At 42.0% G+C, this 27,926-nt stretch overlaps 2 protein-coding genes across 2 annotated transcripts in view; one reads left to right on the top strand and one right to left on the bottom strand.

Annotated features, from left to right (window-relative positions):
* LOC140465578 (voltage-gated inwardly rectifying potassium channel KCNH6-like) overlaps positions 1 to 13,304 on the top strand; it is a gene marked incomplete at its 5' end in the record, with an annotated part of 52,990 nt that extends 39,686 nt beyond the window's left edge. Inside the window, 3 exons of the mRNA XM_072561120.1 lie at positions 2,776 to 2,959; positions 9,534 to 9,735; positions 10,793 to 13,304. Coding sequence (XP_072417221.1) covers positions 2,776 to 2,959; positions 9,534 to 9,735; positions 10,793 to 11,074 — 668 coding nt within the window. The remainder of the gene's footprint in view (positions 1 to 2,775; positions 2,960 to 9,533; positions 9,736 to 10,792) is intronic.
* An 85-nt stretch (positions 13,305 to 13,389) lies between these two features.
* LOC140465514 (DDB1- and CUL4-associated factor 7) overlaps positions 13,390 to 27,926 on the bottom strand; it is a 54,860-nt gene continuing 40,323 nt past the window's right edge. The window contains exon 6 of the mRNA XM_072561055.1: positions 13,390 to 21,136. Coding sequence (XP_072417156.1) covers positions 20,964 to 21,136 — 173 coding nt within the window. The 3' untranslated portion in view covers positions 13,390 to 20,963. The remainder of the gene's footprint in view (positions 21,137 to 27,926) is intronic.

Raw genomic sequence — 27,926 nt, 5'->3', positions numbered from 1 at the left:
AATGAACGCAGGCCCAACTTACACAAACCTCTCCTCATCAGAAAATCTTTCGTCAAACTAGTGAATTTTCTCAGGACCGTCTCCGGTGTTAGTGTATGAGGACCAAAACAGTTCACAGGATTCCAGTTGTGGTCGGACTAGTGCCTTGTATATTTTTAGCAAGACCACCATATCTTTATGCTCCAGTCCCTTTGAAATAAAGGCTAACTGTCTATTTGCCTTCCTTATTACCAACTGAATTTGGATGATAGCTTTTTATGGTTGATGAACAATGACCCCAAATCCCTCTGTGCTGCAGCTTTCTGTAGTCCTTTTCCATTTAAATAATATTTAGCTCTACTCATCCTCCTCCCAAAGCATTTCTGCCAAGTTCTGGACCACACCCTCTCTAAATCTCTGTGTCACCCTTCTACTTGCTGTCCCACATGTTGTTGTGTCTTCCACAAACTTGTTGATAATACATTCAGTTCCATCATCTAAATCACTAATTTGCATTATAACTCATTGTGGCCACGTCACTGATCCCTGTGGCACTCTGCTAGTTACAGGATGCAGTCCTGAAGTTGCCCTTTTTATCCCAACTCTCAGTCTTCTATTTGTTAGCCAACGTTCAAACCATGTTAATGGATTATCCTCAATTCCATGGGCTCAGATATTTTTAATCAATTAACTGAATGAGGGCATTGCTGGCTCGGCCAACATTTACTGCCCATTCCCAATTGCCTCAGAGGGCAGTTAAGAGTCAGCCACATTGGTGTGGGTCAGGATTCACATATAGTCCAGACCAGGTCAGGATGGCAGATTTCCTTCCCTAAAGGGTATTAGTGACCCAAATGGATTTTTCCTGACAATTGGCAATGGATTCCAGAGTTTTTTTTTTAAGTGAATACAAATTCCAACAGGTGTCACGGTGGGATTCAGACCTGGGTCCCCAGAATGTTAGCCGGGTTTCTGGATGAACACGCCCAGTGATAATACCGCTAAACCCCTTATTGAGTTGGCTAATATTGAGTACCTTATCAAACACTTCTTGGAAAGCCAAATATATTACATCCCTTTATCCATCCTGCTTCTAACCCACTGAAAGAATTTGTCAGGCATGGTTGCCTTTTCATAAGGCCATAATGCATCTACTACTTTCGATTAAGTAATTCTAAATGCTCTGCTGTTACATTCTTTATAATAGACTTTATCATTTCCCAATGACAGATGTTCCTCAGGGTAGTGTCCTAGGCCCAATCACTCCCTACTGCTTCATCAGTGACCTTCCCTCCACCATAGGGTCAGACGGAGGGATGTTTGCCAATGATTGAATAATGTTCAGCACCATTCGTCACACCTCAGCTACTGAAGCAGTCCGTGTTCAAATGCAACAAGATCTGGACAATATACAGATTGGGGCTAACAAGTATTTAAAGTGCTGCCGGGCAATGTTCGTCTCCAATAAGAATCAATCTAACCATTGCCACTTGACAATTACCAATGGCACCCTACTATTTACATCCTGGGTGTAACCAGAAACTGAACTGGACTTGCCATATAAATAGAATGACTACAAGAGCAGGTCAGAAGCGAGGAATCCTGCAGAGAGTAACTCACTTCCTGACTTCGCAAACCCGTCCATCTACAAAATGAGGTGTGTGATGGAATATTCCCCATTTTCCTAGGTAGGTATAACTCTAGCAACACTGAGGTAGCTTTACACCATTGGGATCGAGCAGCACACCCACAATCACATTCTTTATCATGGACACACAGTAGCAGCAGTATATACCGTCTACAAGATGCACTACAGGAATTCACCAAGGTTCCTTTGACAGTTACTTTCTAGACCTGTGACCTCTATCATCTAGAAGGACAAGGGCAGCAGATACATGGGAACACCATCCCCTGCAGGGTCCCCCTCACCATCCTGACTGGGAAATATGTCGCCGTCCTTTACTGTCTCTGAGTCAAAATCCTGGAATTCCCTCCCTCAGAGCATTGTGGGTCAACCCACAGCAGGTGGACTGCAGTGGTTCAAGAAGGCAGCTCACCCCCACCTTCTCCAGGAGGGCCATGGATAGGCTAAATAGACAAAGTCTTTCCCTGGGGTGGGGGAGTCCAGAACTAGAGGGCATAGGTTTAGGGTGAGAGGGGAAAGATATAAAAGAGACCTAAAGGGCAATCTTTTCAGAGGGTGGTACGTGTATGGAATGAGCTGCCAGAGGAAGTGGTGGAGGCTGGTACAATTGCAACATTTAAAAGGTATTTGGATGGGTATATGAATAGGTAGGGTTTGGAGGGATGGCAGGTGGGACTAAATTGGGTTGGGATATCTGATTGGCATGGATGGGTTGGACCGAAGGGCCTGTTTCCATGCTATACATCTCTATGACTCTATAACTCGGGATAGGCAATAAATGCCGGGACATCCAATGACACCTACACCCCATGAATAAATAATTTTAAAATATCTGCTGGGAATAAACTCTGAGCAGCAGGAATCCCCTCTCTGTGTCAGTTTATTATCTCATAAATACATCAGCCATTTAACCCCTTAGCTGTTACAAGAGGTCATTCAGCCCATTCAGCCTGTTAATTAAAGCACAGGAAAAAGTCATTTATCCCATCATTAACCAGTTAATGGAGCCAATCATTTAGCCCATCAATCCTTTTGGCCGGTCTGCAGTTTAAACCCAGTATTACCTTTGACCCCTATGCATTTTTCTGTCAATGTATTGTGTAAAGTTTCTCTGGAGCTTACTTAGCTGTTTCAACCTGCACCTCTTTCAGGTACTTTTACAAGTGTGTCAAATATGTTCAGTTTCTGGGACGAGAGAAAGGACAGCCATTTTTCAGAATTACAAGCACGTTCGGCGTCAGCTCATGCTAACTTGGGGAGAGCATCCAGCATGGAGGACAGGGCACGGCTGGAGGTGGAATCCAGGCTGGAGATGCTCCATGCACAGCTTAACAGGTGAGAACATCACAGTGTCGTGAGACATGCAACTGGCCAAACTATAACCAGTTATTACAACCAGACCCTGGACAAGATTCCTAATTGGTGCAATCCAAGATGATACCCCAAATTGTCAAATTCCAGGGTGACCTGACTGAATTAGTTCAGCTTCTTTATTTACCTGTACACTCAATGGTCCTGACAAGGTTAATTCACAAAGAATCCCTTCCTATGTTGATGACTATGTCACAAACACAAATGAAACTGTAATTTCAAAGCAGCTGATTTAACCAGGCCAGTTACCAGGTAAATTACCAGTTAACAAAACAGTAAATTTACTAATTACTAATCATGTGAAGTAATGATGTGATACATATGCACAGAGATTAGAAACAAAATATGTATCTACGAAAAAGGCAGAAGTTGAATAAAGAGATATGGATCAGTCTCGGAGTTCTGTGAAGAGTAGACTAGCACCTTTGCAGCTGTTACTTTAGACGATAGCGGTAACACATGTCGGATAGTGAGTGGTTGGTTTTAAGATGCTTGACTTTGTGGGTTAGCTGAAAGCTCTTTGTCTTGTTTCACTTTGGCAGAACTTTCATTTCTTTCCTGGCTTCCAGTAAGAACATCCTTCAGTGCAAGGGAGACTTGTGGTTTTCTCATATGTGACTCTCACAGCACACATCTTTGCACAATAGCACACCCAGACCGGAGTTAAAACTGACTTTTAACTCACGTTCTTGTGTATTCTTAAAAAGGGAAAGCATAAACATGTCGTTCAATTGGACAAATCTCTTTTCTCTGTCTAAGGTAATTCACAGGAAAGTACAGTTCAGCTTGAAATGCATTTCTCTTTTTGAAGCTCCTTGACACTCATCTGGTGTTACATTACATAATCTCCCTCAAGACTAAGCCGTCCACAGTCACTGAAATATATTGTTTAGAATATCCATTCTCACTTCTGGTTTGGCTGTAATTGCTTTTCTTAAATAACATTTAGAATTAAAAGTTCAATGTGTCCATAGGTGATCTAGGGTTCTAATTCATCATCATGACAGTATAGTGATCTCCAGAAGAAAGAGGGAGGTTAAAACTCGAGATTAGAATCACCCACATGTTGGTACTGCAGTGATAATCCCTGATAAAGGGCTTATGTGCAAAACATCGATTCTCCTGCTCCTCAGATGCTGCCTGACCTGCTGTGTTTTTCCAGTGTCCCCTTCGCGACTCTGACTCTCCAGCATCTGCAGTCCTCACTTTCTCCTGGTAATTCCATGGCACTTTGCCAGGATGCTGTGTGATCTGTGCCACTTCTGTTGGATGCCACACTATTACTGCTTGGTCATGTGATTGTGAATGGGAGGAAAGCAGGAACCACATACACGTTCATCAATACTCACACCTGCACTCACACTCATTCACACACACACAGTCTCATTCATACTAACACTTGTCCTACAGTATATTCACAATCAAGTTAAGGGATATTTCTCATGTCCTCAAACATATACTCTTGCACTGCTGACACAAACTCTCACGTTGTTTACATTAATTAATTGTTTAATTTAAAATATGCACAAAACCCTTGATTCAGTGCCAAGTTATTGTCATACAGTTCTAGAGATGTCCAGCGTGGAAACAGACCTTCAGTCCAACTCATCCATACCAAAGTAATCTATTCCCATTTGCCAGCATTTGGCTCATAAGCCTCTAAACCCTTGATAAAAGGAAGGAGAAGGCTTCTGTTAGAATGAGATGTGAAGGCTCAGTTTGGGCTCTTGAGAGTTACAAGTTAGCCAGGAAAGACCTAAAGAGAGAGCTAAGAAGAGCCAGGAGGGGACACGAGAAGTCGTTGGCAGGTAGGATCAAGGAAAACCCTAAAGCTTTATATCAGGAATAAAAGAATGACGAGAGTAAGATTAGGGCCAATCAAGGACAGTAGTGGGAGGTTGTGGGTAGAGTCTGAAGAGATGGGGAAACGCTAAATGAAAATGTTTCATCAGTATTCACACTGGAAAAAGACAATGTTGTCGCGGAGAATACTGAGATACAGGCTATTAGACGAGATGGGATTGAGGTTCACAAGGAGGAGGTGTTAGTAATTCTGCAAAGTGTGAAAATAGATAGGTCCCCTGGGCCAGAAGGGATTTATCCAAGAAATCTCTGGGAAGAAGATTGCAGAGCCTTTGGCTTTGATCTTTATGTCTTCATTGTCTACAGGAATAGTGCCAGAAGACTGGAGGATAGCAAATGTTTCCTTGTTCAAGAAGGGGAATAGAGACAACCCTGGTAATTACAGACCAGTGAGCCTTACTTTGGTTGTGGGAAAAGTGTTCTAAAAGGTTATAAGAGATAGAATTTATAATAATCTCAAAAGGAATAATTTGATTAGGGATAGTCAACATGGTTTTGTGAAGGTTAGGTCGTGCCTCACAAACCTTATTGAGTTCTTTGAGAAAGTGACCAAACAGGTGGATGAAGGTAAAGCGGTTGATGTGGTGTATTTGGATTTCAGTAAGGCGTTTGATAAGGTTCCCTCCGGTAGGCTTTTGCACAGGAAATGGAGGCATGGGATTGAGTATGATTTGGCAGTTTGGATCAGAAATTAGCTAGCTGAAAGAAGACAGAGGGTGGTGGTTGATTGGAAATGTTCATCCTGGAGTTCAGTTACTAGTGGCGTACCGCAAGGATCTGTTTTGGGGCAATTGCTGTTTGTCATTTTTATAAATGACCTTGATGAGGGCATAGAAGGATGGGTTAGTAAATTTGTGGATGACACTAAGGTTGGTGGAGTTGTGGATAGTGACGAAGGATGTTGCAGGTCACAGAGGGACATAGATAAGTTGCAGAGCTGGGCTGAGAAGAAGCAAATGGAGTTTAATGTGGAAAAGTGTGAGGTGACTCACTTTGGAAGGAGCAACAGGAATAAAGAGTACTGGGCTAATGGTAAGATTCTTGGCAGTGTAGGTGAGCAGAGATCTCGGTGTCTCTGTCAATAGACCCCTGAAAGTTGCCACCCAGGTTGATAGGGTTGTTAAGAAGGCATACAGTGTGTTAGCTTTTAATGGTAGAGGGGATTGAGTTTCAGAGCCATAAGGTCATGCTGCAGCTGTACAAAACTCTGGTGTGGCCGCACTTGGAGTATAGCGTACACTTTTGGTCACTGCATTATAGGAGGATGTGGATTCTCTGGAAAGGATTCAGAGGAGATTTACTAGGATGTTGTCTGGTATGGAGGGAAGGTCTTACGAGGAAAGCCTGAGGGACTTGAGACTGCTTTCATTAGAGAGAAGGTTGAGAGGTGACTTAATCGAGACATATGAGATCATCAGAGGGTTAGATCGGGTGGACAGGGAGAGCCTTTTTTCCTCAGATGGTGATGGCTAGCATGAGGGGACATAGCTTTAAACTGAGGGGTGATAGATATAGGACAGATATCAGAGGTAATTTCTTTACGCAGAGAGAAGTGAGGGAAGAGAACGCCCTGCCTGCATCACCAACCCAAACATATAAATAGAAAGCAGGAATCATGAATCATGAACAGTGCTTCGCCTGGAGGCCCACTGAAGATGTTACCTAGGAGGGTGATAAAATATCTGGGAGAAAGTGAGAACTGCAGATGCTGGAGATCAGAGCTGAAAATGTGTTGCTGGAAAAGCGCAGCAGGTCAGGCAGCATCCAAGGAGCAGGAGAATCACGTTTCGGGCATGAGCCCTTCTTCAGGAAGAAGGGCTCATGCCCGAAACGTCGATTCTCCTGCTCCTCGGATGCTGCCTGACCTGCTGCGCTTTTCCAGCAACACATTTTCAGCTCTGATGTAATGTCTAGAAAGGAACCTTCCAACTCAGTGGGCAGACCTACATCCAGAACCTTAACAGGAACGACAAATCTTCTCAAAACTCACCAAAACATTCTTTGCAGGATGTAGATATCATTGGCAAGGCTAGATTCTGTCTAATTGGCTTTGAAATGACAGTCTTGCTAGGGCATTTAAAAGTTAACCACATTGCTTTGGATCTGAGCACTGAGGCCAGTCTGAGCAAAGGATAATGCTAAAGGGAGGTGCCAGTTACATTGGTTTCAGAGCCATCATTATTGATGACTAGTGTTCAATCCCAGATTTTATTCATTGAATTTGAAAGAGCACAAGCTGCCATGCTAGAATCTGAACACAAGGCCCTCTTGATTATAAGTTCAGTAACTTTAACTTTTGCAACTCTGGCATTGGCTAAGGACAGAGCCAGTTAGTTAGTTAAAAGTAATGGTGTTTTACTCAAGAAACACATTTATAGTCCAAACACTGAATAGCAAGGGTGACCTATATCAAGTATACTAAATAATCAGGTTGAATACATGCAAATGTAACAATGATGTGGGAAACAAAACAAATTCTGCAGCTAATAGGAAAGTAACAGCTATTCAAAGAAGGAATATTAAATTAAAAATGAACACACTATTCTTTACACTACAGGCACTAAACATATATAATCATTTAAATGCAAAATCAAAAACAGATATTGTTTGAAAAGCTCCGCGGGTCTTGCAGCATCTATGAAGAGAAATCAGAGTTAATGTTTCAAGTCCAATGACTTTCAGAACTGTGATAAATAGGAAAATGTTCTTTTTTATGCAGAAGATGGGCTGATGGGAAGGGTTAAAGAATAAACCATAGATGGAGGTAGAGCCTAGAGAGAAGTGTTGCACAGACGTAGGAGTGGATAACAATCAGCCTAGGTGAATGAATAGCTACTAATGGTGTCTATTAGTGGCAAACAATGGGTGGTGTGTATAAACAGACCATGTGACAACAAGGCCTGGGGTGTGGCAGTTGGGGTCAGGACATGGGAGAAGTTGCCTCAATATTGAGTTCAACAGTTTTAGGACTGGAGTCCAGAAGGCTGTACGGTTCCCAAGCGGTTTTTATTTAATCATTTAAATACTTCATCGAGACCATTCCAGACCATTCATGGAATAAGACTGCACCAGTTCCTTAACATATTGTATGTGAAAAAGTTGAAGTTCATCAAACCCTCAGAGTTGTCATGATTGCTTTGAGCATGGTAAGAACAATGAGTTCTCAAACTGGCGAGATTGCCAATGGGATTTTCTAAACATAAGACAATGAGAAATGGGAGTGGAAGTAAGGCCATTTGGCCCATCGAGTCCACTCTGCCATTCAATCATGGCTGATGGGCATTTCAACTCCACTTACCCACACTCGCTCCATATCCCTTAATTCCTTGCAAGATTAAGAATTTATCAATCTCTGCCTTGAAGACAATTTAACGTCCCAGCCTCCACTGTGCTCCGTGACAATGAATTCCACAGGCCCACCACTCTCTGGCTGAAGAACTGTCTCCTCATTTCCCTCTAAATCAACTCCCTCTAATTCTAAGGCTGTGCCCACGGGTCCTAGTATCCCCGCCTGTGGGAAACAGTTTCCCAGATTAGTGTGGTGCTGGAAAAGCACAGCAGTTCAGGCAGCATCTGAGGAGCCGGAAAAATCGATATTTCAGGCAAAAGCCCTCCTGTATTCCTAAGGAAGGGCTTTTGCCTGAAATGTTGATTTCCCTGCTCCTTGGATGCTGCCTGACCTGCTGTGCTTTTCCAGCATCGCTCTAATCAAGAATCTGGTTTCCAGCATCTGCAGTCCTTGTTTTTACCTAGGAAACACTTTTCCAGCCTTTCTAAGCTATGCATTATCTTGTAAGTTTCTATTAGATCTCCCCTCACCTTCTAAACTCTAACAAATACAATCCCAGGATCCTCAGCCGTTCATCATATGTTAGGCCTGCCAATCCAGAGATCATCCGTGTGAGTCACCGCTGGATGGAGATTCTGCTAAACATAGCAGAAATGTTAATGTCTCTTGTTTGTAGAGATTTGAGCTTTGTGACATGAAAGCAGAACATCAATCTCAGCATGTATCTGTATTCTTCTGAACTGGAAGATTTCCATATGCAGAAGGCCAGGGTGCCAATTCAGGACAGCATTATTGACCAAGGAATGGATGTAGGTCAACAACAAGTCATAGACAGGGATCTGCAGGAATAGGAGTGGCATGGCTTGAGAGATGAAGTCTTGGCAAAGCGGGCTAGAAAGGGGACCTCACTCATGTGAGGTGGAAGCCAAAGGATGGGGAAATGCATTTGGTTGAAACTGCGTTTTTAACACAGAAAACCAGTTTGAGCCAGGCCAGACCAATAAATAGAAGTTGTCCCATCTCTGTTGTCTGTAAGAGCCTTGGTAACATGAAGTGATACCTGAGATCTGGACATTACATAGAACATAACAGTGCAGTACAGGCCCTTTGGCCTTCAATGTTGAGCTGACCTATGAAACCAATCTAAGAACCTACTAACCTACACTATTCCATTATCATCTATATGTTTGTCCATTATTAGACCATGTAGGATGGAAGAGGAAGGCCTACAGCATTGGGCCTCCCTCTACCATCCTACATGGCTTGAATTGGGCAGTCACCAGAAGGTAGATATTGGTAGCAAAGTAAAAATTATTTGAGGGCCTGTTTTCAATGGCGCTGAGGGCAGGAAACTCAACCAACAGCATGTTTCTGACTTTGCCACAGATTGGAGACCAGGATGACAGCTGATATCAACATCATCTTGCAGCTCCTGCAGCGCCAGGCAGTCCCTGTACCTGTTCCCCCAGCTTACAGTGCTGTGTCACCAACATCTCGTCCCATTGATATGTACTCTCCACTGTCAACAGAACCTAAAGTGTTGCCCTCGACTCAACCTGCAACTCCACTTCCAATGGCTCCTCTAGAGGTAAGTGTCATATTTAACAGTGAAAGATCGAAAACCATCTGCCATTGAAACTCCATTGAACAGGCAGGGGAAACCAGTTATTAAAAGGTAGTCATTTGTGAGATGTTGGCATTGCTGGCTAGTCCAGCATTTATTGCCTATTCCCAACTTGCCCTTGAGATTGTGCTGGTAAGCTGTCTCTTGCACTGCGGCAGTGTGTGATGCAGGTACACCCACTGTGCTGTAAAGAAAGGAGTTCCAGATTTTTAATCTAGCTGAAATTCCTCATGTCCAGGTTTTCTGGATACTAAGGCATATTCAGGAATGTAGTAACAGATTATTGTTACTGAGACAAGGTGGCATCAAGAGGACTGAGGGTAAAAGTGACAGAGCAGAAAATCAACCATGACCATAGTGAATGTTAGGGCAGCCCCTGAAGAGTAGGGAATTGGAGGCTCAGGGAAACATATGGTTCATTCCTGCTTTCACTTATGTTCTTCCATGTAATTAGTCCATTGATTCATTTGGACTGGGTCCTGGTGTTTGTACAGGAACGGGATGTCATAATGAATGGTGGAGCAGGTTCACCAGGCTCTATGACCCCCCCCCAACCCCAATAGAGTATCATAGAATCCCTACAGCATGGAATGAGGCCCTTCAGCCCATTGAGTCCACACCAACCCTCTGAAAGGCATTCACCATAGCTAACTCACCTAGTCTGCACATCCCTGACTCTATGAGCAATTTAGCATGACTGATCATCTATCTGCACATTTTTGGAGTGGGAGGAAACCCACACACACAGAGAGAGAGAGAGAGAGAGAGAGAGAGAGAGAAATAATGTGCAAAGTCGCCTGAGGCTAGAAAGCGAACCGGGGACCCTGCTGTGAGGCAGCAGAGCTAACCACTGAGTCACCATGACTCCTGCTGTCTCATATTTTCCTAATTTCAGCCCTTTTTCAGATATTAATGCACATCTCCAGCCATTTCCCTCCAATTCTACCCACCTTTTGGATCATTAAACTATAAGAATGTGATCATAACAACAAGTCTCACTGAATGCTGTTTCTTTCTCCAGACTCCATTCTGCTCCAAGGCGGAGAAACCACAGGAAAATTCCCAGGAATCCTTGCCTGGGGGAGCCCTGCTGACAATACTGCCAGATCAAACTCTGAGCCTACACCTCCCACCAGGTCAACAAACCTCCCCTCCCCAAGCGGCAACTTTTCACAGGCTGGCTCCCTCATCCCCTTGTTTCAGCCCATCTCGCTTTCCCTCACTCCCAGAACATTTGGAAAGCTCTAGCACTGATACAGACATTAAGAGACATGTGTCAGACCCAGTCCTGCCAGGCAGTTAAGGCCTCATCAGGATTTGGCAGGAACATTACTTTGCTGTGTCCTGTTTTTGCAGAGAACAGTGGTGCCTCGGGGGCCCATCCTGGACTTGGTTTTAAGTCGTGACTGGCAGGTCAGGCAGTTTTGTTTTGCACAGCCTGCTGGACATTCTCAAACAATTGTGGTTGTGTAAGAATTAGACAAGACAAAGTGGAAACGGAGCAAACCCATCAGCTTATCAATTTGATCACTTTATTTTTAAAGTATTCCTCATTATCCACATGAAATGAAAGCAAAAGCCACTCAGTGAACCATCTCAGGATATACCAAAAACATTGTCTACACAGGTCTGAGTGGAGATGGCAAGTTTTCAACGGATTAGGCAGCAATCGAGCAGTGAAAAGTGGTACACTGGAGCTTTATCTAACTATGTACCTGCACTAGAAGTGGTTACCAAGTTGAGGGAGCTTTACCCAGTATCTAACCCTGCACTGTACCCTCCCTTGGGCTGTTTGATGGGACAGTGTAGAGAGAGTTCTAAAATCCTGGATTGTAAATTGAATTTTCCTTTCAATCTGTGCTGGAAAGGTCATCTTTACCTTTGAGATGGTATAAAACAGGCTGGAGTGAATGGCTGAAAGTTATACGCAGTTGAAACGTTGCCTTTCCATTCATGTCACTATCTGTCCAGCCAACAGTAAATCTATTAGTCCTTCAACACTGAAGTTACCTTTGGAGATAGATTTACAAGTGTAAAATCTGACCCCCAGCATGAGCAGATTCTCCAAATCCTCCTGTAACCTTGCATGCCATAAATGCCTCAACCCAAAGGAGGGCAATCCTTAAGTTTCCCAATTCCTCCAGTAATATAGTGCGTGATGGAGGGCATTTATCTTTCCCCAGTACAACACAAAAGAATCTATTAAGCAGCCCCCCAACGGCATGTGCACCCTGCATGATCCTACCAACTCTCATCATACTGCCTGCATTCTCACCAGCTGCTCTCATCTCAACTACATGAGCTGTTGTGCAGTTGGGGCTTCCTATTTGCTGGAGGATGAGTGACACGATAAAGGAAAATGGGCACAATGGTCTCATCAGTCAAACAATCAAGGACCTAGAAACAGATTTGCATCAAGTATATAATAAATAATAATCTGATTGCTCAAGACAATGCTGTCTTTTTTTAGTCCAACAAGAACTATGACCAAATTTGCTAAAGCCAATTGCAATGTGAAACAGCGCTGCATTGCTGATGGTGTTGTGACAGAAGTGGCTGAGACTGTGGGGGTAGTGTGTAGGGTAGCAGTTAATTGGATAAGTTTTTAAGGGAGGAGGGGCATGAAGAGAGTCAGTGTCTGTTCTGCTGGGGCTCAGTATACATGAACTGGGTGATGGTTTCAGTTTTAATACTTACCCAGTTCAGGAGATTTACTGTTGATCTCAAACAAGACAAACATCCAAATTCTGACTTCATGGATCGATCTTCGAGGTTTCCAGTGCCCACTGTAAAGCTTTAATTTCTCAGCAATTGGGATCAGTGATGTTGACATCTACATGTGGTGTCAGTGAGCAACTCCTGTCCACCCTGTTGCAACGAATATCTGGCCATTAGAATATCAGGGCTATTATTTGATCACTTAACATGTTGCTGTTTGGAGCAAATGTCTAGTCTTCCCAGCATTTAGAAGTGACAGCATTTCAAACAGTGAGCCATCGGTATCAAACACATCAAGTCACCCTCACATACTGTCTCAATATTTGCATTGTTGAAACAGTAATACTATGGATTGTACAAAGTGCTTACAAATGTGGTTATAGAAATTGACATGGGTTTCATTCTCCACTTTAAACTATGCTAAATCAAAGTCTTGTCTTTAGTTTCTTGCTGGAAAGTAGGTATCGTGTGAATTATTTCCTCTACAATGTTTCTGAAGTAGGAAGAGCAAGAGTAGGCAGTTGGCCCATTCAGCTTGCTACACCTTTTAGTATGATTTGATCTTTTCTCTCCAATCCTCCCTGACACCTTTAATGTCCAGAAATCTATTTCTTTCTTCTCTTTGAAACTCCAACATCTGTTAGTGGAGGTAATGGATAATTCTGGACCAGGCAATGGTTCAAGAACAGTTAAAAAGGACTGTGGGCAATGTAAATAGTTTGGAAATAAGATGCATTTGATGGGCCGATGGCCTCCTCCATTGCTGTAAAAGACTGATCCATTCAGTATGGTGGTATAAAAGTTTCAAATGGTAATGCACTACAAGAACTGGCTTGATTTTCCAATATTAAAATAGAAATGACCAGTGGAACAAATACTGGCAGATGAATACAACACCAATGACACTCTTCAGCAATTTTATTAAGAAAAAAGTTAACATATTATATATTCCATTGTAAACAAAAACATTCTACAGTTCTAAGAAAGCACTCAGCTATGTATTCATTAATGAACAGAAAACTGACAAAAATCGCACAATATAAATATTAAAAGTGCCATTTACAGGGTAAATGGACATTCAAAAATTTGAAAACTTTAAATTAAAAACAAATGGTTTCTTCAACATAAGATGGTTTCTCCTTCTCACAATAAATGCAGTAGCCTTGAAATTACACCTTGGGGACCAGTCAAAAGCTAGGACAAAACTCCTCGGTTAATAGCCGAGAAAACAATACCACACAAACGTGTTCAGCTTGTGCAATTCCAAGGATGCATTGTGTTCTTCTAAAAAAATCAAAACATGAGGAATTAAAAAAAAGATTCCTGCTTCAGTCTGATGTACAGAATCTGAACTAACTACTTTTAAAAAAACATGGCAACTACACTCAACCAAGCTGCCAGGCAATTAGTTTAAAATGGGGGGGGGGGGGGGAGAAAGAGAGGGGGGAGTGGGTGGGCTCTTAGTTACACCACATCAAACCTTCAGAAGAATAAAATCAGATAATGCATTGACTGGAATAATTTTTTTTAAAAAGAGGCAATGTGCAAGGTGGAATTTTACATGTAACTAAAGCTTTTTGAAGCTGTTAATGAATAGGGTGAGACTGTCCCTGCAAGGTGGAACTGGAAAATCAGGTTTGCAGTGAACTGTTTGGTTGAGGGCCAATGACTGGTCTACCTACCTATCTCCAGACTGCTAGGTTACAAACAAAATGCTGCAGAGTCTAAGTTTGAGAAGTAGTGTACAGAGGAACCACACAGAGGCACAACCCTTTTGAAATTTATGACCATACACTCCACTTTCCACCCCAATCGACTTCAATCAGACTGAACAAAACAAAAATCTTTGGCAGCCTTTAACAACTGAATCTCTCTTCTCAAACTAAAATCTGTGCTTTGCACTTTCTAAGCAGCATGAACTAATACTTTATACAGCCCACTGGCACATACATCTAGAAATACTGTCAACTGAAGTAAACAAACGCAGGTTGTGCTCCATGATCAACAAGTCTGGGATCTGATGGGACAGAACAACAAAAAGATCAGCACGCAACAGCTAAACCACTACCTTTAAGCCATAGAATTCAGAATTGGTTCCCGAAATACAGAGGTGATCAGCATTCACTGACACACTGCCTAAAATTATAATCACTGCACACCAAAATAAAGATGGGCCTGTCAGAGCAAAACCAGTGATTAATGTTTAACAGTGAATTTCTGGAGTTAGCACACATTTAATCCATAGTCATCTCGAGCAGCAATTGGTTAATGGCCAAACGTGATCCCTGCAGCAAACAAGCAAGGGTTAAATTACAGCAACGCACTTGCCTCTTCCAGTGGATAAAGAACCTGTTGTTACGTGTCAGAGACATAAGCATAAGCCAAGCTGTGTGTGTAGTTTCAACAAATAACTGATCTCAGCAGTGCACCAAGTGCTTCAATTAATTTGTTCCATGAGGGTTTTGGGGGGTTGGGGGGGGAAAGAGCGAGAGTTTGGTCAAATTTCTACTGCTGATCACTAATTGAGCACCAGGAAAGTGCGAGGATGGGATAAACCTCAGCTGTTGTGCTTTTGGCCAAACAAAGGCTGATACATCCCACATGGACTCGAGAGACAAAGCTCTTGGGTGAGATACCAGAGGAAAGTTTGCACTATATACAAAAAAAACAAAGACTGTACATTGGCTCCAAGCAAGAAAACAGATTGAATTGATTCTTCCCCTTGTCAACATTATAAATCTTCCCTGTAGGTGCTGGATACACTCAGATTAGATGGCTATTCTCCCAAAGAGTCTTTGATTAAGCACATTGAAGCATTACACAGGAGTGTGTAATAAAGTGCCAAGAGATGAAATCGCACTTAATCCAATATGATACAACCCTCATTTGATTCATTCACTAAAACGGTTTTCAGCACCAATTACAGTCCCATATTCAGTTGCAAATACCCACACTGCACATAGTCAGGAGAGACAGATAGCAATGTAAGCACAATGGGCCTTTGCTCAAACCAAGTGAAGAAATTATACTTCAAGCACCACATCCTGAAGCTTTTATCTGCTCCCATCAGACTGTGCTAAAATCCATTACACTGATGTTGGCATAGAGACAACCCAAAATGTGAATACAATGGTGTATCACATGCTGCTCTCGCAAGAATCAGGTATGTTGTGTAACTACAGGGACCAGAGCCAGACCACGTTTCCCTCTTTCCAAATACCAGGAACACATGGCAGATACTTAACCGGCATCTAAAAACATACTATACAAATTGACGACTTATTACACAGAAACAGGCTTTGAATGCACGGGCCCTAAACTAGCATTATGTAAGTGGCCATTATCCAGTCTGCAATGCTTCACATTAGCACCTCATACATCAAGGTACGGATTGAGCGACGAACCAGCAATATATGGAGTATAGAGTAAACAAACGCCAGAAATTAAAACCTCATAATCCGACAGCAGTCAGTTATATAATACAAGAGTTCACTGATGCTGTTAGAGCCCATCTGTTCAGAGTTTACAGTAATTGTTCTTTTTATGAACTTCCTTGAATGTCACTGAAAAATTAAAATGAGTTAAGCCATGCAGAAAGAAACACTCAACTGCAAACTAACCTTGTATTTGTTGAATAAATCTTTGTGAAAACTCCCAGCTGTGTGTAGAAACAAACTCCATAAGAAGCCTATGTGCCACAGGCACTGATAAATTGGCTGAGGGCAACTGATGACAAACTCTGGCAGAGGTTACCTCTTACTCTTTTGGGGAGGGGGAATTGATATGGAGAACTTGGAAGTGTGGGTTAGGGAGAGAATTAAGTAGTTTTAACACAATTACTATGACCCCACATCTCAATCTAGACCAGCTACAGAGCTGCCGCCTTCTATAATATATCGTCACAACTGTACTTAATACACTGAGGAACAACTATATTAACAGAAGTACACAATCTATCATCTTCATTCCCTTTGCTATCAATGGGAGTAACCATTTACATTTTAACCCATGTCATACATCTCTCAAGATGAAGTTACAACTATTAGAATCTATACTTATATCAGAGTGTTTTGCACTGTTCAAGTCATTATGATGTCCCTATGTTGATATCGACTGTAGTGAAGTGAACCATCCATATCGGAGCTAATATGTTATCCAAGAGCATTCATAAAGAACTTCAGTACTAGAGGCATAATGAAATATGGTTAACAAAAGTGCTGTCCAGCATGTGCACTAATTGGGCATAGAGTGGGAGAAGTGGCACCAAACGGCAGTATTAGGTGAATGAACGTGCTAGTTATAAACTGAGTAAATGATAATATACAGTCCAATTTAGAGACTAACAACTGTCTCAAATGAAAACCGAAAGAACTGCTGATGCTGTAAATCAGAAATGAAAACAAAAGTTGCTGGAAAAGCTCAGCAGACCTGGCAGCATCTGCAAAGAGAAATCAGTTAATGTTTCTGAGAAAGGGCTGCCAGACCAGAAATGTTAACTCTGATTTCTCCTCACAGATGCTGCCTGTCCTGCTGAACTAATTTCCAATTCCTAATGTGAACCCAGAGTCAACCATAATCACACATGGAAATTCTCCATCATAAGAGGACTCGAAGGCAATCGCTGTGTATTTAACGGAGATCAGTAAATCTGGCACACAGAATTCTCATTCGGTTATGCCATAATAATTTTATTATAAGAGAATTTTTTTTAAAAATCATGATCTTTAAAAAAAGACTTTTAATGTTGTCAGCTTTTTCTTGAACCACAAACAGAAGGTATAACTTAGGTGTTTACAGCATATGCTGTAGAAAAGAGACTAGCGTAACAATACTGTTTTTGTTTTTGTCCAGCAGAATCAGACAGGTAAAGAGATATTATACTTACAGTGGAAAGACTCAGTGGAGGATGTGGTACTTTGAGCATGTACAACAGCTCAAGCAAAGGATGACAGTCATCAAGGAGTATGGTAGCCCACCAAGAAAACTGGGCACTTTTTTTTTTACTAAAAGCCAGCAAATTTCAAAGGTTATATTAATCAAACAGAATCTCACACATATAAAACCATTTAAAAGTACACTACTTTCCTCAGGTTTTCACGTAGGTGAACAATCATCCCACTTTCAAAAATGGAGAAGCTAATTCAAAAACTGAAGAGGACGGGGAACATATCAACTAGCCAAAAGAATGAGCACAGTATTACTTAAATACTATGCCAAACTGCCTGAGGTTATTTCAGTATGTGCTGGGGCTTTATGTCATCATTTCATCTATTCTACAACATAGTGAGGAGTCTTGGTTTCAATGTGAACCAATGTATTTTTAACACAGGAATGGATTTGCATTACCACCCATTTACCATTAGGTAGCAAGAGATCATTCAGTTTGGTCAATTGAATAAAATGTGAGAATTCTACTGCACCAATTAAACTAAAATCCTGACCCTCCTTCAGTTTGGAACTAATAGAATCTGACATGCAAACACCCAGGAGCTTTACTCCTATACCTTGGTTGACTCAATTTCTCAACATGGCCCACCCTGACCACCACTACCTACAAACAATTGTTGTAGTAACTAGAAAGGAATCAGGTAGTTGTTTTTTTTAAAATATATAACTAAAGTTACCAGATGATGGAAGCACTTGAATAATAGTGGTCAGGAGAGGAGTTGTGACTGTGGGTGCTCCTAGTCAGTCGGGATTGAGATGACACTGACATTAAACATTTTGACAGCCAAAGAACTGGAAAATAAAGACACCACAGCCACTCCTTAGTTTACCAGAAATTCATCCACTAAGTCTCAAGTATCACCAGTGAGAGGAATTTATAAATTACTCCATGCTATTTATATGTAATAAATATTACATATAATCAATCTTTTTACTGCACTCCGATGTGCAAATCAAATTTGCAGTCTTACTATTTTAAATGCAGCTTGCTCCCTCTCCAGTGAGGCACAAATCCACTCGCACTTTACCCTGTATACAGTGACAGACCTGTACCAACCAGTACTGCTGCTCAGTGCTATAGTGACACTTGTAACCACTGGTAACCAGTAACAGTTCAAAATTACTGAATCAACGGTTATAAATTTAACTCCAATATTCCAACTACAGCAAACTCCATAACTCATTGCGTGGCTAGGCCACAGGAAACCAACATTGTGTACCGAATCCAAGAACCCAACCTTAATTACAGCTAGCTTCAAAGCTGCCTCAAGTGCTCTGGATGAGAAGCTGATGATTTATTTCTCATCACGCAACGTGCATCCATTCTTCCCACTGATTGCACGATGTCGTCTAAACATCCTACTGCCCCAATTATTTTCCTGCATCAAGTCAGTTATAGTTCAATATATAAAGGTGATGGGCTGTGGGAGCATTCACACAGGTTCTGCACGATTCAGCATCTCCCCAACAGTGTAACGGTCTACAATCCGAGAGAAGCAGTTGACTGAATATGGATGCATTTCATTAAAGGGAAGAGGAAATCTATAGGGAGTGGGTTTCACTCAATTTTCGCAATAAGAAATAACTTTTTTTAAACTGCACTTGCTGAGAAATACCTAAATATTAGGCATTCTTCCCAAACTTGATTGGTGATACGCCAGCAAGTACTAAAGTAGTTTCAAAGAATTCTAGTGATACTGTAAAATGTCACAACACACACAAAACATCCCTACCTCTATAGCTCCACTCTCAAATCAGATCACCGAACCCACGTTTATCATAAAGGAAAGACATTATGCATCACCCTCTCCCCCAACCAAAAAAAATGACAAAGCAGGCTGGATTTATACGATTTTCAACACAGATCAAGCTACCTGGAATAGAGAGCCAAGGGACTGGACAACAGGATACACACACTCATAGCCCAAGACAGACACTGGTGCAAAATTGGAGCTGCATCATGCAGAATGGTTATTTTTATTGCTATTCAATTATAACTTATCACAGCATGCTTTCCTATCCATTCCCTTAAATAACATTATTCACTTTGTTAAACACCATTGCATAGATGGGGTGTGGGTGGGCAGGAGTAGAACGGGCATATATAGTGAATGGCAAAGAGAATGCTGTAAAGCACAACTGAGTTTCAATTACCCCAAGATAACAGCTTGTAACATGTGGCGTGGTTTTGGCCAATATTTAATTGGCTGCCTCAGCTGATAAAACGCAGTCAAGACCAAATGAATTGTACTATTCCCTCAGACCCAGCTTGCAAATAGTGTTCAAATACTGGGGAAAAGCATGGCTCTCAAGTCATGAACTCCCACTTCAGCACAATTCTTGTAAAAACAGTAAGAAACAACACTCTATAATCCAATTTTACTGAAAATACATACTCTAAACTCAACATTTATATTAAGGTAAAAATTAGAAACTGATAGCCTCAAGAGGTCCATGACAACTGCAGTACAGTCTGTCCAAAGTCAATTTGTGATTTTACAAATATGCTCAAGAAAGAGTTGAGTGGCTGGATGTGGGGAACACTTCAGCAATATGGGAACTATAACAGACTTTGGAGTTGGATAGGCTGGTTGAGAACATTTGCCAGTTTGCAGTCAAAGTAACATAGCGGTTCTCAACAGCAGGCAGTGCCAGCAACAACCGTTGCACTACACCCAAACTGCGAAGCACATTCTATCAGTGATGCTCCCACATTTCCTGGAGTCAGCAGTAGCATCTCATTTACATTACCAAGAGAAAGAGCTGAACTGGTGGCCTGACCTGGAAAAAACACATTACTTGAACAAAAAAAAAGTATTCTGCAGGTTTCACATGTTGCTCCCATAAGTACAGTCAGTAGTGTTCTGATGTTAATACTGGCCAGATGTATTCAGAATGCTTATGAGGGCAGAGGGTTACAAACTGTCAACTGGATTGCATACTCAAAAAGCACTGATGATCGCTGACTACATCACTCCGCATTCTCGTCACAAAATCTTTGAGATACTTTTAGGAAGCCAAAGTATCTCAATATTCATTTCTGAAAGAACAAATTCTCAATTCCTAGCACAAAGGGTCGCTGAAAGTTGCAGAGGCACAATGCACCACACTGGAGTCCAGTAAATCCCTAATGCAATGGATCAGAAAACAAATATTCTGAAACTGGAATGATCCCAGTTGCTATTAGCTCAATTGTAAATTGTATTATTTACAATGATATCTTAAAAAGATTGCTACAAGATGGTCTTTGAGAAAAGGGGTATGTTGATTGAAAAAAGCTTCATTATTTAGAATTTCAGCAGTACTTTAAAAGGGAGTGGTGTGTTTATTTTGGCAGGGGGAAGAGGGGGAGAAATGAATCAGGTATCCCAAAAAAAAAGTTACTTTGGACCCATAGTGGGCCAATTGCACTGTGTATACAATAACAACACAGAATCTGTACAAACATCCTTAACTTTAACTCATTCACACTGCACATACATACAATAGCCCCCATCTCCCTCCCTGACTAGTGTGGGTCAACAGGACTACACCCGTAAGATCTCAAGACAGTTATTATAGCAAATAGCTATCCAGTCAGGCTGAGTTGATGCCCATTGGACATTGTTGATTTCTCCTTCTGCTGTGTAGGCCAAAATGGGGTCCTCAATGGCACGTGGCATTTGCTGGATATCCCAAATAAGTGCCTGATGATCATCCGCTTCAAAAGAAAACAAAACAGTTCATTTAGATCAAAGCATTGCAAGACATCAGCCCTCATTGCAATTAACAGACTGCCCAGATACGAGCATAGTGCTGGAAAAGCACAGCAGGTCAGGTGGCTTTTGCCCGAAATGCCGATTTTCCTGCTCCTCGGACGCTGCCTGACCTGCTGTGTTTTTCCAGCATCACACACACAACTCGAACCTCCAGCATTGCAGTTCTCCCTTTCACCTGTGCCCAGATCATGTCCCCTCCCAACAAAAAGCACTTGGACAGTCACTGGATGAGTGACTTGGACTAGCATCTCTTGTGCTGCATGCAGTTTAGTTCTCCTTAGGGTAGAGTAATTACTGCTTCACATTTTAAACAAAAACCATACGAAGCAAACAATATGCTTTATTTACTGAAGTGTTACACTGTAATGAGAACTCAAATCATCTGAATACTGTCTAATTTCAGCCCATCTGAAATATTCCTAAACTGCAGCCAGGAGAATAATGCAGCATCAAGACCAGGCTGGAGGCAACACCAGTCCAAATCACCTGGATGAGGTATCCCTGAATACTGGGGGACTGCTAAGCAGCAAGAGCTGCCTGATTACGGAATGGTGTTCAACAACCACTTCTGGCCCCACTGAACCTCCCAAGGAATGAAAAAAAAATTTAAATTTCAAAGCAAGTTCCAATCTCATCTAGATTTGTGGGGCAAAATCCTGAAGATTGCCACAGTGGTCATAACATAATTAGGTTTGGCATACAAGTTGACAAAGACAGGGAACAGTTCAAAATGCAGGTAATCATTGGGGTTACAGGCCAATTTTAAAAAGATTTAAAAATGGAACAAACCCAGATGAATTTGAATGTAAACATTAGCAATGAAACAGTAGCTACTTGGAAAAGTTCAAACCATGAACGTTACATGATAACTAAACATCTTCCCACCAGAGGGTGCAGCAAAACCACATGGTCTTCAAATAAGCAGAGAAATTCAAATCGAAATAAAATTATTTAAACAGAGGTTAAGTCAAATCTAGTAACAAGGTTATTGATACAAGAACATATGATCAATAACTCAGAGATTTGTAAGAGGCTGATTACAGAATTGAAAACAAAAGTGGTAGAATCATACAGCATGAAAACAGACCCTTCTGTCTAGCTAGTCCACGTTTGGCCCAAATCCCTCCAAACCTTTCCTATTCATGTACTTATTCAAATGTCTTTTAAACATTGTTACTATACTTGCACCCACCACTTCCTCTGGCAGTTCACTCCACACACTAACCACTAAAAAAAACAATTGCCCCTCATGTTCTTTTAAATCTTTCTCCTCTCCCCTTCAAAATACATCCCTGGTTTAGAACTCCCCCAGTTTAGGGAAAAGACTATTTGCCTTACCTAGAAACCTCAATTTTATAAACCACTACAAGATCACCCCTCAACTTCCTACACAACAGTGAAAAACTCCCAACATATCCAGCCTACTTTTAGAATTCAAACATTTCATTTCTGGCAACATCCTGATAAATCTTGTTGGAACCCTCTCCTGTTTAATAATATCATTCCCATAACAGGGTGACCAGAACTGCACAAAATCCTCCAGAAGAGACCTTACCAATGTTCTGCACAACTTCAGCATATTGTCCCAACTGCTCTAGTCAAAATGTCTAAGCAATGAAGGCAAGCATGTTAAACACCTTAACTACCCTGTCTACCTGTGATGCAAATTTCAAAGAATTATATATCTAACCTCCTAGGTGCCTCTGTTCAGTCTCTGTTCTACAACATTACCCAGGGCCCCACCATTAATTGCATAAGTTCTGCCCTTGTTTGTTTTTCCCAAAACATAATACCTCACATCAATTTAAATTAAAATCCATCTGTCACTCCTCTGCTCACTGATCCATGTGATCTTTGTAATCTTAGATAACCTTTTGCACTGTCCATTATACTACCAACCTTGGTATCATCTGCAAACTCACTGACGATGCATGTTTCTCAGACTGAACAGACAGGAACAATTGCATGCTCCAGAAGTCAGTGACAGGAGGTTGGGAACTGCTGCCCTTCCATAACTGATGTGGACTCAAGATTGCAATTGTAAAATCAATATTTGTAAGTGCAACAAAAATAATGAGTGCAATTATTGAGAAGAGGATTAATTAGTTACAAAGGTGTTATTGTTAGACTATTAATCCAAAAACTCAGCTCATGTTCTGGAGACTCTGGTTCAAATCTCTCCACAGCAGATGGTGGAATGTGAATTCAATAAAGTCTGGAATTAAGACTGTTAAACCATTGTCGACTGTTGGAAAAACCCATCGGGTTCACTGATGCCCTTCATGGAAGAAAATTTGTCGTTCTCATCTGATCTGGCTGACACGTGACTCCAAACACAGCAATGTGACTGACTCTCAACTGCCCTCGGAAATGGTATAGCAAGCCACTCGGTTGTATCAATTGCTACAAAATCAATGAAATGAAACTGAACAAATCACCTGGTATCAACTAGGCAGTGGAAAAGACAACGGCAGAAACAGCCCTGTTGACCCTGCAAAGTCCTCCTTACAAACATCTGGGGGCTGTCTCACAGATCAGTCAAGCAACAGCCTGACATTGTCCATAAGAAATTATTCTGAGAGTATGACTAAGTCAGACACCATCATCTCTGGATACTTCCTGTGCCACTGGCAGGACAGAATCAGAGGTGGTGATATAATGGCACACAGTCAGGAGGGAGTCCTTATCATGTCTCTGGACCCGATTAACTGCTTCAAGTTAAACACAAACAAGAAACCTCCTGATTACCACACACTGCCCTCCCTCAGATGATGAATCAGTGCTCCTCCACATTGAGCAACACAGAGGAAGCACTGAGGATGGCAAGGGCACAGAATGTACTCTGGGTCGGGGATTTCAATGTTCACCACCAACAGTAGTATGGCAGCAGTACTACTGATTGTCCTTTATGATATGACCAGCCCAAAGCTCTAAGATGACTCTGCAGTACGTAGTGAGGAGAAAACATACTTGACCTCAACCGTATCAATCTTCCAGCTGCAGATACATGACTATATCGGCAAGAATTATCATCGCACAGACGATGTCCTGCCTTGACATTGAAAATAATCTCTATTGTGTTGTGTGGCACGATCACAATTCTAAATGGGAGAGACTTTGAACAGATCTGGCAACCCAAGACTGCGCATCCATGAGGCGTGGTGGGCTAACAGCAGCAAAATTGCACTATGGCACAATCTGCAACCTCATGCCCTGGCATATCCCTCACTCAAACATTACCATCAAGCCTGGTCCAATGGAGTTTAGGAGGGCAAGTCAGGAGCAGCACCAGGCAGACCTGAAGTAGCACCAACATAGTGAAGCTACCAAACAGGACTATTTGCATTCCAAACAGCAAAAGCAGCAAGTGATAGAGTTAAAGATCCCACAACCAACAGATCTAAACTCTGCAGTCCCACCACATTCAATTGAGAGTTGTGGTAGATGGCTAAACAACTCACTGGAGGTTGAGGCTCCACAAATACTCCCATCCTAAACGATGGAAGAGCCCAGCACATCAGTGCAAACGAGAATGCTGAAGCATTTTTCAGCAATCTTTAGCCAGAACTGTCCAGCGGATGATCCATCTTGGTCTCCTCCAGTGGTCTCCAGCATTACAGATACCAGTCTTCAGCCAATTCGACTCACTCTTTTGATATCAAGAAATAGTTGCAGGCACTGGACATTGCAAAGACCCTGACAACCTTCCGACAATTGTACTGAAGGCTTGTGCTCCCCTAGCCAACCTGTTCCAGTAGTTTCAAAGCTGGATCTATCCAGCAATTTGGAAAATTACCCAAGTTTGTCCGGCCAAAAAAAGAAGGACAAATCCAACCTGGCCAATTACTGCCCTAGTCTACTCTCGATCATCGGAAGGTGTTGCCTGCTCATGGAATTTCAATTTGTGTTCTGCTAAGGACATCAGCTCCTGACCTTATTACAGCTTTGCTCAGAGTCAAAACAGCAGAATTCCAGAGCTGAGGCAAGTGAGACAGCCCTTGAACATTGAGGTTGCATTCAACCAAGTGTGATGACAAAATGCCAAAGAACTCTAGCAGAACTGGAATCAATGGGTATCAGAGCAAATATTCCATTGGCTGGGGTCATACATAGGAAGATGGCAAGGGTATGGGAGATAAGTCATCCCAACTCCAGGGTATCTCTGCAGGAGTTCCTCAGGATAGGGTTCTAGGCCCAACCAATTTCAGCTGCTTCATCAAAAACCTTTTCTCCATCATAAGGCCAGAAGTGGGGATTTTCACCAATGATTGCACAAGTTCAGCAACATTCATGACTCTTCATATACTGAAGCAGTCCATGTTCAAATGCAACAAGATCTGGACAATATCCAGGCTTGTGCTGACAAATGGCAAGTAACATTCACACCACAATAATACCAGGCAATGACCATAATCAAAATCACTGGCCCATTGACATATTACCACTACTGAATACCCCACTAACAACATCCTGGGAGTTATCATTGACCAGAAACTCAACTAGACTCACCATAGAAACACAGCAACTACAAAAGCAGGTCAGAGGCTAGGAGCACTGTGGTGAGTAACCCATCTCCTGACTCCCACTTGCCTTGATGGGTGCAGCTCGAACACTCATGAAGTGTGACCTCACCCAGGACAAAGCAGCCTGTTTGATTGGTACCACATCCACAAGCATCCATTCCCTCCACCACCTCAGTAGCAGCAGTGTGTACTATCTACAAGACGCACTACAGAAATTCACCAAAGATCATCAGACAGCACCTTCCAAACCTACAACCACTTCCATCTAGAAGGACAAAGGCAGCAGATACATGATAATACCACTCTAAGTTTCCCTCCAAGCCACTCACCATCCTGACTTGAAAATATCTCACCACTCGTTCAGTGTCACTGGATCAAAATCCCGGAAGTCCCTCTCTAACGGCACTGTGGGTCAACCCACAGGAGGTGGACTGCAGTGGTTCAAGAAGGCAGCTCACCCCGACCCTCTCAAGGGCAATTAGAGTCAGGCAATAAACACTGTCAGCCAGCAATGTCCACATTCCATAAAAATGAACTTTAAAGAAGAAATACTGTTATTATTTTAGGACATTGGAAGCAAATCTATGCTGAGAAATTAGGACATCCTGAAAGCCAAGATGAAGTGTATTACAGGACAAACTTGAAAAAGCAAAACAAGGGATTTCACGATTTAGTGATTTGGAAACACAAACTGATACATCCTTGGTGTTACAAATAAGATAAAAATGTAAAAATGATAATGGTAAACTCACAAATTACAGAATAGGCCAGTTTTGGCCAAATTAATTCATACATTTTAGGGGATGAGATATTTTGGCTTTAAGAGTCTAGAGAAATTGTGACACTGGAACAAGGAAGGTTTAATGAAAATCTGATCGACGTTTTCAAAATGATGAGAGATTTTAATGTCTTAAATAGAGATAATCTATTTTGACATCCAAGGTGAGTCAGAGGTTAAACACTTTCGATCATCACCAAAACAAAGGGAGGCTAAGTGAAAGGCTGACAGGACATCGAGATCCAAATAGAAACAGTGGTGGAAGCAGCCTCCCAAAAAGTGATTAAGTTAATAAAACAAAAAAAACCATAAAAATCCTACTAAGAAAAAAACCACAGGGAACTCTGTGGATGGCACAGCGGCATAGTGGTTAGTACTGCTGCCTCACAGCACCAGGGTTCAATTCCCACCTCAGGCAACTGACTGTGTGGAGTTTGCACATTCTCCCAGTGTCTGCATGGGTTTCCTCCGGGTGCTCCGGTTTCCTCCCATAGTCCAAAAATGTACAGGTTAGGTGAATTGGCCATGCTAAATTGCCCGCAGTGTTAGGTATAGGGGAATGGGTCTGAGTGGGTTGCTCGAGGGTCAGTGTGGACTTGTTGAGCCGAAGGGCCTGTTTCCACACTAAATAATCTAACCTAATCTTCAATGTCTGTCTGAGGTGATATGAGCCAGCAGCAGAAAGCAATTCTGCAGCAATCTCACTCAGACCCACAGATGCAGTGTGGTCAATGGGAAATGCCACATGAAGGCAACTGAGATGCCTCTCTGCAGCTTGGACAGTAGAGAAACCTCTATTACCTGAATAGCAGAATATCCGGCAAAATCACAAGGACCCGATGCTTGGCCAAACTACATTATCCAGCATTCGATTATCTGGAATTTGATTAACCAAACGAAATACTCCCTGCCTGTGTCCTTTGGATAATCAAGGTTCCTCTGTATTGCAGAATGGAGAGAACCGAACCAAGTATTGCACCCAGGGTACTTGCTTTGAAAAGTTATTTCTAGCACTGACCCTCCAACACAAACATCTTCAAACGTACAAAGGGAAAAGAAGTTGTTTTGTTCAGTCAGAACATTTAATATGCTGCTGGGAGTCACATGCTTAAATCTACTGCACTGGATATGATTGCAATCCTGCCCAAGTAGCTAACTATGTATTATACATCTTTGAAGAATGAAACACCATATTCTGGGGGAACCACCTTTTTTCTGGATTAGAACAAATTACTAAAGCATACACAGGAACAAATTACTGCAGCTGCTGGAGTCTGTGCTGAAAACAAATGCTGGACATCACAGCCAATCAAACAGCATCATGGAGAGACAGCAAGTTAACACTGAGTTTAGATGACTCTTCAGAACTGAAGTGAAGTGTGGAGATGACAGCATTTATGTGATAGTTTGGAGGGGGTGAGGGGGATAGTG

This window comes from Chiloscyllium punctatum, chromosome 42 (assembly GCF_047496795.1).
Source record: "Chiloscyllium punctatum isolate Juve2018m chromosome 42, sChiPun1.3, whole genome shotgun sequence".
Taxonomy (NCBI): Eukaryota; Metazoa; Chordata; class Chondrichthyes; order Orectolobiformes; family Hemiscylliidae; genus Chiloscyllium; species Chiloscyllium punctatum.
This window is presented reverse-complemented; position numbering and strand designations above follow the sequence as displayed.